Source organism: Oncorhynchus nerka, linkage group LG20 (genome assembly GCF_034236695.1).
Source record: "Oncorhynchus nerka isolate Pitt River linkage group LG20, Oner_Uvic_2.0, whole genome shotgun sequence".
NCBI lineage: Eukaryota > Metazoa > Chordata > Actinopteri > Salmoniformes > Salmonidae > Oncorhynchus > Oncorhynchus nerka.
This window is the reverse complement of record NC_088415.1, coordinates 69,101,750-69,113,272: the sequence shown is the minus strand read 5'-3', so window position 1 is coordinate 69,113,272 and position 11,523 is coordinate 69,101,750. Positions and strand designations below refer to the sequence as shown.

At 41.7% G+C, this 11,523-nt stretch overlaps 1 protein-coding gene across 1 annotated transcript in view; it reads left to right on the top strand.

Moving 5' to 3' along the window:
- The first annotated feature begins 1,710 nt into the window (after positions 1-1,710).
- Positions 1,711-11,523, top strand: part of LOC115103018 (rho GTPase-activating protein 21-like) — an 89,145-nt gene continuing 79,332 nt past the window's right edge. The window contains 2 exon segments of the mRNA XM_029623571.2: positions 1,711-1,906; positions 2,697-2,922. Coding sequence (XP_029479431.2) covers positions 2,854-2,922 — 69 coding nt within the window. The 5' untranslated portion in view covers positions 1,711-1,906; positions 2,697-2,853.

The window sequence follows — 11,523 nt, the reverse complement described above, 5'->3', positions numbered from 1 at the left end:
TCACCAGGGGCAAACTACCTGCCCTCCATGACACCTACAGCACCCGATATCACAGGAAGGCCAAAAAGATCAAGGACAACAACCACCTGAGCCACTGCCTGTTCACCCCGCTATCATCCAGAAGGCGAGGTCAGTACAGTTGTATCAAAGCTGTGACCGAGAGATTGAGAAACAGTTTCTATCTCAAGGCCATAAGACTGTTAAACAGCAATCACTAACTCAGAGAGGCTGCTGCCTACATTGAGACCCAATCACTGGACACTTTAATAAATGGATCACTAGTCACTTTAAACAATGCCACTTTAATTAAATAATGCCACTTTGATAATGTTTACATATCTTACATTACTTATATCACATGTATGTACTGTATTTTATACCATCTACTGCACATTGCCTATGCCGCTGGACCGTCGCTCATCCATATACTCGCATGTACATATTCTCATTCACCCCTTCAGGTTTGTGTGTATTAGGTTGTTGTTGGGGAATTGTTAGATTACTTGTTAGATATTACTGCACTGTCAGAACTTGAAGCACAGCATTTCGCTACACTCACATTAACATCTGTTAACCATGTGTATGTGACCAATACAATTTGATTTGCGCGATCGTTTCTCTATCGCTCATTTGCACGTCACGTCAATGATATCATGTCACCGTATGGGACTGTGGGTCAATTAACCTTGTCGGAGTGGGCACCCTGATTCTAGTTTGTGAGCTAGGCAGGCTACTCTCTGGGAAGGTCTCCCACTCAGAAGTATGAGATGTAGAGGGGGGCGGAGGTAGGTTGACCTCAGGTCTCCCCACTGGAAGCCCGAGGTATAGGGGGAGCGAGGGAATCGATCAAATAGCGCACCTCTAACTTTGTACAGTACTAATGCAATTAGTCAAATCAGTCACACTCTGTAATGCTACCAAATACACCACAATTCATTCATAATACTGTGAATATATAGTTTCACATGCATACGTTGCATTTTTTTCTGGTTTGTGCAAAATCATGAATATATAATTTCGCAGACATATCGTTGCATTTTTTATGGTTTGTGCAAAATCGTTAATAACACTATAAAACCATTCCGCACACCACCAAGGTGAATTGGTTTAGTCTTGACTCTTGGTTGACAGTGTTGGGGGATGGCTATAATGTATTGATGCTCCAGTGCCAAATCAACACAAATGTATTTCTATTTGTCTTTGTTACTTCTTTTTTTTTCTTCTTTTTGTAAATATTTTATATGTATATAGTTTTAAATGTTATGATTATGTATTTGTGTAAATGTCTGAATAATGTTTTATTTGTTTTGTGTTGGCGATGAACGCTGAACGCCCAGGGAGCCATACAAGCTAGAACCGCCACTGCTTGGGTGTACGAGATTTTACTGCAGAAGAGTTACAAGATGTTTTGAATTATAGTGTCCCATCCTCCCAGTCTGCTGGCCTGGAGTAGGATCAGATGGGGCAAAAGTAGCGGAATAGTGGTGAGGTTTTAATGGGTGCAGGGTTAGTTGGTAGGTCAATACATCAATAAAATCCATGTATTTTACAGTGTGATGAAGCCATACTACAGAATAATAGGCTGATACACAGCCAATACAGTAGTAGGCGGCATGCCCCTATGACATTTGTTTGCGGACTGTCATAATACCAAAGAAGAAGCCTTGCCGGGAGTGGCGCTGGCGAAAAGAGGATGGTCTTTGGCATTCTGGAAGGCTTGAACAAAATTCCAACTTCCAGCAGCCGCGTGTCTCCCTGGAGTTCGGATGGGATACATCTGTGACTGTATTTCGTTAGGATATGGAAATATGACTGAAACTGACACGGGGCCATAATTTTATTTGAGTGATTTTTATGGGAAATAAATACGTTTCAACACAGTCTGTAACGTCGCTTTTCACAACAGGTAGGTTTACTTTAGCCCATTAAATAGCATGCTAACGTTAGCTGGCTACCTACGAACGTTAGCTAACTTGGTCACATTGCACGGATATTGTTTTTAATGCCAACTACAAACTTCTGAAGAATAGCCAGCTAGCTAAACAGGTTCCACGCGTTTGTTTTGTAGTGTTAGATGTAGCTACCTAACTACACTTCTGAAAACTCTTGCTGTATCGTGTCATCTGTAATTTTAACGTCCTCCCACCCCACAACGAGGTTGTTTGTTGTTGAGGAAAACGTTGGCTTCTTTGTATTGATCGGATCCAACTTCATTTAACGGAGTTTAGCCAGGGCAGGAAAAGAATCGGCGACCACCGTAACGACATGCCTGTGTGTTCTCCACTGGACCTGTTTTACTTTATCTGAAAATAAAATAACATAACTTATAGTACGGTGACCAGTGAAAGACGTCTCCGTTAGCTCTCTCGGTCCGAACACAAGAAAAACAGGGTGCCAAGTTTTACCTCACGACTTAGTTACTAACGTTAGTCCGCGAGCGAGTCGCATCGATCGGCTTTGCCTACTTGTTGCTTGGCTTGCTGGTAATAACCTAGCTGATCATTCATACGGTAGTTTTGGTAAATAGTATTATAAAGGTAATAGCAAGCACATTTTTTACACTAACCTTAGTTATCATTTTCACATTTCAACTATGCTTATCAATGTTAGCTAACATTGGAATATAAATTGTGTTGTGTATTTCAATATAGCAGTCACTAATGCAATTCGTTCAAATAAACTTGTTTCACATTCAGCTCAACAATTTGGACCAGATACGGGAACATGGATTACGGTGTGAACTGGAGAGACGAACCCTAACGTTACTTGGAGGATTCGACTGCTGTCTATTTGCTGGGATCTATAGCTTTCGATGTGTGCACTAAAGGATTGTCACCTCTTGTGTGAAGTGAAATGATGGCGTCACGTTGGAAAGGTCCATTCGATGAAGAGGAGAGACTGACCAGACCCTCTTTGTGCAAGGTACATAAGCCCCACTCAAATTCATGCCCAAAATTCCAACATTTTACCACCTTAAATGTTGTTTTTGGGTGACCCAAAGTTCTTCTCATGGAAATTGGGGTCCCGGAGATGATCAATTAGATGTAGGTTAAGCTACAGGTAACTGCCAAAATAAAGGAAACACGTGAGTAAATTATGGGGATACAAAGTATGTTGAAAGCAGATGTTCCTGAGTTAATTAAGCAATTATCATCCCATCATGCTTAGGGTCATGAATAAAAATGCCCAGTTGCCCATTATTTTGGCTACCATGGCTAGAAGAAAAGATGCCAGCTTCAAAATATGCTCCCTTACAGATATTCCACTAACTTAGATTTTGACACAATAGGAGTAGGCCCAACCTAAGCTTAGTTCTCAACCCAGTTAAGGTCAGCCTGTTCCATCAACCTCAGCTCACTTAAGCCTAGTGTATGTCCATTTTTTATATTTTTTATTTATTTATTTATTTCACCTTTATTTAACCAGGTAGGCTAGTTGAGAACAAGTTCTCATTTGCAACTGCGACCTGGCCCAGATAAAGCGTAGCAATTCGACACATACAGCAACACAGAGTTACACATGGAATAAACAAAACATACAGTCAATAATACAGTAGAACAAAAGAAAACAAAAAGTCTATATACAGTGAGTGCAAATGAGGTAAGTTAAGGAAATAAATAGGCCATGGTGGTGAAGTAATTACAAAATAGCAATTAAACACTGGAATGGTAGATTGGCAGAAGATGAATGTGCAGGTAGAGATACTGGGGTGCAAAGGAGCAAAATAAATAAATAAATACCCGTATGGGAATGAGGTAGGTAGATAGATGGGCTGTTTACAGATGGGCTATGTACAGGTGCAGTGATCTGTAAGCTGCTCTGACAGCTGGTGCTTAAAGCTAGTGAGGGAGATGTGAGTCTCCAGCTTCAGAGATTTTTGCAATTCGTTCCAGTCATGGGCCGCAGAGAACTGGAAGGAAAGACAACCAAAGCAGGAATTGGCTTTGGGGGTGACCAGTGAGATATATCTGCTGGAGCGCGTGCTACGAGTGGGTGCTGCTATGGTGACCAGTGAGCTGAGATAAGGCGGGGCTTTACCTAGCAGAGACTTGTAGATCACCTGTAGCCAGTGGATTTGGCAACGAGTATGAAGTGAGGGCCAACCAACGAGAGCGTACAGGTCACAGTGGTGGCTTTGGTGACAAAACGGATGGCACTGTGATAGACTGCATCCAGTTTGTTGAGTAGAATGTTGGAGGCTATTTTATAGATGCCATCACCGAAGTCGAGGATCGGTAGGATGGTCAGTTTTACGAGGGTATGTTTGGCAGCATGAGTGAAGGATGCTTTGTTGCGATATAGGAAGCCGATTCTAGATTTAATTTTGGATTGGAGATGCTTAATGTGAGTCTGGAAGGAGAGTTTACAGTCTAACCAGACACCCAGGTATTTGTAGTTGTCCACGTATTCTAAGTCAGAGCCGCCCAGAGTAGTGATGCTGGACGGGCGGGCAGGTGCAGGCAGTGATCGATTGAATAGCATGCATTTAGTTTTATTTGTGTTTAAGAGCAGTTTGAGGCCACGGAAGGAGAGTTGTATGGCATTGAAGCGCGTCTGGAGGTTAGTTAACACAGTGTCCAAGGAGGGGCCAGAAGTATAGGTGGATCAGAGAATCACCAGCAGCAAGAGCAACATTATTGATGAATACAGAAAAGAGAGTCGGCCCGAGAATTGAACCCTGTGGCACACCCATAGACTGTCAGAGGACCGGACAACAGTCCCTCCGATTTGACACACTGAACTCTATCAGAGAAGTAGTTGGTAAACCAGGCGAGGCAATCATTTGAGAAACCAAAGCTGTCAAGTCTGCCAATAAGAATTTTGTGATTGACAGTCGAAAGCCTTGGCCAGGTCGATGAATACGGCTGCACAGTAATGTCTCTTATCGATGGCGGTTATGATGTCGTTTAGAACCTTGAGCGTGGCTGAGGTGCACCCATGACCAGCTCTGAAACCAGATTGCATAGCAGAGAAGGTATGGTGGGATTCGAAATGGTCAGTTATCTGTTTGTTAACTTGGCTTTCGAAGACTTTAGAAAGACAGGGTAGGATAGATATAGGTCTGAAGCAGTTTGTGTTTAGAGTGTCACCCCCTTTGGAAAGCTGCCGCGGTCATCCCCCTCTTCAATCTTTGGGAATCTCAGACGATACGAAAGAGAGATTGAACAGGCTAGTAATAGGGGTTGCAACAATTTCGGCAGATATTTTTTAGAAAGAGAGGGTCCAGATTGTCTAGCCCGGCTGATTTGTAGGGGTCCAGATTTTGCAGCTCTTTCAGAACATCAGCTATCTGGATTTGGGTAAACCTAGTAAAACCCATTTTATCATGAGTCATTTTGACCAATCACTGATATTGGAGTGTTTAACTGCTGTGTCGCTAGAGCAGATTAAACATACTATAGTGATGCATCCAGTGTAGTTATTATCCACAGTTAGTGTGCCACTAGTGAATGGGTTGTTTTTCTCTGAGGAGCCCTAGTCTATAAAGGCTCTATTAGACAGACACCCTCTCCACTCCTGTGATCTGTACCTCATTAAAGCCCAGGACTTAACTTGTTTAGCAGCCATTTACAGAGCATTATATGGCTCTCTGATGGATATCGGAAATTGGATAGAGGACTCTGCTTTCTTCCTGTAGGCTTTGGGTTGTCTGTTATGCTCAGTCTCTGGTAAATATAGACATGGGTTAGGGTTAGCTTAGGCTATTTTATCCAGTTTCATTTCTCCATTACACTGTGTAAAGGCTGGACACTGTAAAATGTGTAGTTTAACACTGTGTAGTGTTCTGCTTTCTTGTCGATTTAAACAAAAGTTCTGTTTTCCTTTTGATGGCACTCCTAATAGGGAAGTAATGATTCACCGCGTCAGTCCCGGTTCAAATGTTTAAGATATGAGTTCATCGGTCTGGAGGATTCCAAACAGATCCAAATGTAGCATGCATTTGTCATAAAATCGGTACAAAAGTTATGAATCACTGGTTTACTATTTTTGTTGTTGTTGATCAAATTACTTTCCACCCTCCCGAAAATACCTTTAATCTTTTGTGACAACTGCATCCTCCTTGTCTAACTAAGCATGTAATTAGGTTGACAGTCATTGATCTACAAGTAATTTTGCATACCAAACAACCCCAGACAATATCAGTAGCCTAGTCAAAATGCTCGCTGTGCACAGCTTCGTGCGCTGACCAATAAGAAGTAGGCCTGTTCCTGATCTGGCTCATCTATGCATCACCTTCAGCATTCAAATAAAAAAAAGTTAGTAAAAAAGTAAAGCAAACTAACTGATAGTGGGTTGGTAGATGCCCAATTTCCTTTATGGCTCAGCTCAGGTGCCTACATACACAAGACATACTGTACACATAATTTACACATACACACACATAGAGAAGTCAGCTCAGACAGATCCAGCTCAGAGAGGCCCAGCTCAAAGCGCCTCAGCAGCAGATTTTAATTTAAGATCGGTGTCCGGTTGAGCTAACGTGCGCTAATGTGATTAGCATGATGTTGTAAGTAACAAGAACATTTCCCAGGACATAGATATGTATTTTTATGGGCAGAAAGTTTAAATTCTTGTTAATCTAACTGCACTGTCCAATTTACAGTAGCTATTAGTGAAAAATACCATGCAATTGTTTGAGGAGAGTGCACAGCAACAAAAACGTTTATCATGGCATCTGGCTTGATACATTCACCTCTGAAGGTAAATAATGTACTTATATTCAGTAATCATAGTTTTGTTTGATAAAATCAATTTTTACATTCAAATGTAGGAACTGGGTTCGACAGTTTGAACCCCTGCTGTGTCAGCCCCCCCACATCTAGATGTGTGAAGGTTAGTGTATTTTCTGTAGGGAAGCTAATTATCCATAATTAACATATCATTTTTGTATCTTCTCTATAGTTATGTACTTGAAAATGTATCAATTTACCAATTCGGCACATTTGCGCAGACTTGATACAACATTGTGAACAGTAATGCAATGGTTCATTGGATCAGTCTAAAACTTTGAACATACACTGCACACAAATCTAAATTGCACCTAGACTGTGTGATATAATGGCCCGTATCTTGCATTTCAAAGATGGGGAAAAAATAAATAAATTAAAACGCATGTTTTTTTCTTTGTATTATCTTTTACCAGATCTAATGTGTTATATTCATCTACATTCATTTCACAGTTCCACAAACTTCAAAGTGTTTCCTTTCAAATGTTATCAAAAATATGCATACACTTGATTCAGTTCCTGAGCTACAGGCAGTTAGATTTGGGTATGTCATTTTAGGCGGAAATGGAAAAAAGTGTCATCAGCAAACTTTCCTTATTAACCTGTTGCTTCTACTCGGGACGCTTGCGTCCCAACTAGAGCTCTGGAAATGCAAATGCGCTACGCTAAATGCTAATAGTATTAGTTAAAACTCAAAAGTTCATTAAAATACACATGCAGGGTATCGAATTAAAGCTACACTCGTTGTGAATCCAGGCAACAAGTCAGATTTTTAAAATGCTTTTCGGCGAAAGCATGAGAAGCTATTATCTGATAGCATGCAACACCCCAAAAGACCCACAGGGGACGTAAACAAAATAATTAGCATTTCGGCGTTACACAAACCGCACAATAAAATAGAAAACATTCATTACCTTTCACCATCTTCTTTGTTGGCACTCCTAGATGTCCCATAAACACTATTTGGGTCTTTATTTCGATTAAATCGGTCCATATAAAGCCTAGATATCGTTATATGTAGACTGTGTGATAAACGAAAAAAACATAGTTTCAAAACGTAACGTCATTTTTTAAAATTCAAAAAGTCGACGATAAACTTTCACAAAACACTTCGAAATACGTTTGTAATGCAACTTTAGGTATTAGTAAACGTTAATAAGCAATAAAATTCATCAGGAGGCGATGTAAAGATCATTAGCTGTCCGTCTGGAAAAATGTCCGGCTAGAAACTCAACGAAAATATCCGGTCCTAGACCGGATTAGATACGGTGTCCTGTATGTGTTTGACCAAGAAAAAACTCGAAGGGAAATGACAAGACTCTAGACACCCTGTGGAAGCTGTAGGTACTGCAACCTCAGTCAATTAATTGTGGTTCACGTTTATCAATGGGTTCAAGTAGCGCATGGATATATTTTCCCCATTTTCAGTGATCAGTTTTTCCTGTGCTTTTCGATGTAAATGCCGTTCTGGTAAAGCCACAGCAGTGATTTAACCAGTTTTTTAAACGTCTGAGTGTTTTCTATCCACACAGACTAAGCAAATGCATATACTATATTCCTGGCATGAGTAGCAGGGCGCTGAAATGTTGCGCGATTTTTAACAGAATGTTCAAAAAAGTAGAGGGTCGACTGAAGAGGTTAAGAGGTTAAAATGGAAAATTAATGTGTATGCGACAAATGTTAGCATATCAAATCTTATAGATTCTTTATTCTAATCAACTGAATCGCACCGAATCATTTCAAACTAAAACGTATCGTTCCTGTATCGCATCGGAGCCCTTGTATCTAGATACGCATCAAATCGTCGTGAAAGGGACAGATGCATCGTTAACGCCTAATAAAACTAGTCAATCAGACTGTAATGTTTCAATGAACTGAATGAGTTCATTGATGGTCACTGGAAAATGTTATATTTTTCAATTAAACTCCCATCACATTACGAAGCCAGATGGCCAGCGTAGGGCTGGGCGATATATTTAGAATGAATTAGTTGTTAGTGTTGTCACGATACCAACATTTTTACTAAAGATACAGTACTAGGCCAAGTATTACGATACCGAGTTGTTAAAACAATCAGTGGCCTAGCGTCCTGTTCGCCTCACACGCATGTTCCCCATTTCGAATTGTTCTGCGCATATGCTGCGCAAAAACCTGTCACTGAAATTCACAATTCTACTCAATACAACATATTGAATTTAACTTCACACTGTTCAGTGTATAATATAATACAGAATAGACTGGCTGATTTGCTCATATTTGCAAAGACCTACCTGTGTTTTGGCCTGAGGAATGGGAGTAAGGAATATACATGTCATTGTGTCAGTAAGGAGAAAACACTGCATGAAACCTTTACTCATCAGTTAACACAGACACACACATTGTCTCCCTCTCTCTCGTAAACACACACCCCACTCTCTCTCCCACAAACTTACACACACACACACACTGCTCCCAACTTTTAAAACGTTCGACACCAAACAGAATTTAAGGAGCACCAGAATGAAATAGATGTTTTTATTAGTTAAGAACTATATGAATCCTACCTTTGATGCACATCTCATGAGTAGTAGACCCTTTTCCTTTCTTCCTGTGCCAATCAAATGTGCCTAAACCTACTATCAAGTTACCAGGTTGTTAGCTAGCTAGGAAACATGACTGAACAACGTTAGCAACCTGAGATTAGTTTGAAACGGCCAGCAACATGGTTTGTGAAATTATACGAAATGCGTGCGACTCCCCATAGAAATAAATAAAAGGCATCTGGTAATATGGGTGATTAAAAAAAAAATATATATATATATATATATAAATGTTTAGGCTAGAGACAGTTTTCTTTGCTGTAAAACTGCAAGTATGCCTGTTGTGAAGCGGTGCTCCTTTTCCCCTCTGACACTGAGGCTGCATGATGGTGAACTTGCAAAGTATACTCTGAATGGACTGTGCTCTTGGCTATAACAGGTGATTAAATGATATAATGTATCAACATTGCTTGCTCTGCGTGCTGCTCCAATGTTAATAGTGTACATTTGTTACAACAGAAGGCTCATTAGTGTCTGCATCACAGCTAAAGTATAAAACTGACACAGGAATAGATGCGCATGAAGAGCGGGATGAAGAGAAGCAGGTGAGAGCTGTTAGGGGATGTGGCTGACTGATTACAGCTGCCACACGCGACATACGCATGAAAGTGAAGTGGATATTACTGGACCTGCGCATACAAGGGACTAGTGGCTGCTTCAATTCAACTGCATTTATAAACAAAACTGACTTGATAAACATTTTATAACAGGCACCAGCAGGTTATTTAGATCAGTAGGGCTGAAAAGAGGTAGTAGTATCATGTGAAACGGTATTCTAAAATGTTGGTATAATAAGTGTCATGACGTTTTGGTACCGTGATAGTACTGTGGTAACGGTGTACCGTGCAACATATGTTCGCTTTGAGGCAAGCAACACTGAAGCATAAATGAGAGCACCAGCTGTTCCAGACGACTGTGTGATCACGCTCTCCATAGCCGATGTGAGAAAGACTTTTTAAACAGGTAAACATTCAAAAGGCTGCGGGGCCCGACGGATTACCAGGATGTGTACTCAGCGCATTCGTGGACCAACTGGCAAGTGTCTGCACTGACATTTTCAACCTCTCACTGTCTGAGTCTGTAATACCAACAAGTTACAAGCAGACCACCAAAGTCCATGTGCCCAAGAAAGCGAAGGTAACCTAGTGGTTTGAGCGTTTCGCTTACTGGATCGAATCCCCAAGTTGACAAGGTAAATATCTCTCGTTCTGCCCCTGAGCAAGGCAGTTAACACACTGTTCCCCGGGCGCCGAAGACGTGGATGTCGATTAAGGCAGCCCCCCGAACCTCTGATTCAGAGGGGTTGGGTTAAATGAGGCATTCAGTTGTACGATTCAGGCGCCATTCAGTTGTAGGACCTTTCCACTTTCCCCTAAATGACTACCGCCCCGTAGCACTCACGTTGGTAGCCATTAAGTGCTTTGAAAGGCTGGTCTTGGCTCACATCAACACCATCATCCCAGAAACCCTAGACCCACTCCAATTCGCATAACGCCCCAACAGATCCACAGATGACACAATCTCAATCGCACTCCACACTGCCCTTTCCAACCTGGACAAAGGAAAACCTATGTGAGAATGCTGTTCATTGACTACAGCTCAGCGTTCAACACCATAGTGCCCCCAAAGCTCATCACTAATTGAAGGACCCTGGGACAAACACCTCCCTCTGTAACTGGATCCTGGACTTCCTGATGGGCTGCCCCCGGGTGGTAAAGGTAGGCAACAACACATCTGCCATGCTTATCCTCAACACTGCAGCCCCTCAGGGGTCTGTGCTTGGTCCTCTCCTGTACTCCCTGTTCACCCACGACTGTGTGGCTAAGCATGACTCCAACACCACCATTAAGTTTGCTGATGACACAAGTGGTTGGCCTGATCACTGACAACGATGAGACCGACTATAGGGAGGAGGTCAGAGTCCTGGCAGTGTGGTGCCAGGACAACAACCTCTCCCTCAACATGATCAAGACAAAGGAGCTGATCGTGGACTACAGGAAAGGGAGGGCCAAACAGGCCCCCATTCTCATTGATGGGGCTGTAGTGGAGCGGGTCAAGAGTTTCAAGTTCCTTGGTGTCCACATAACCAACAAACTATCATGATCCAAACACACAGACAGTTATGAAGAGGGCACGACAACACCTTTTTCCCCCCAGGAGACTGAAAATATTTGGCATGGGTCCCCAGAAGCCAACACCTCATTTGACCGCCTTTC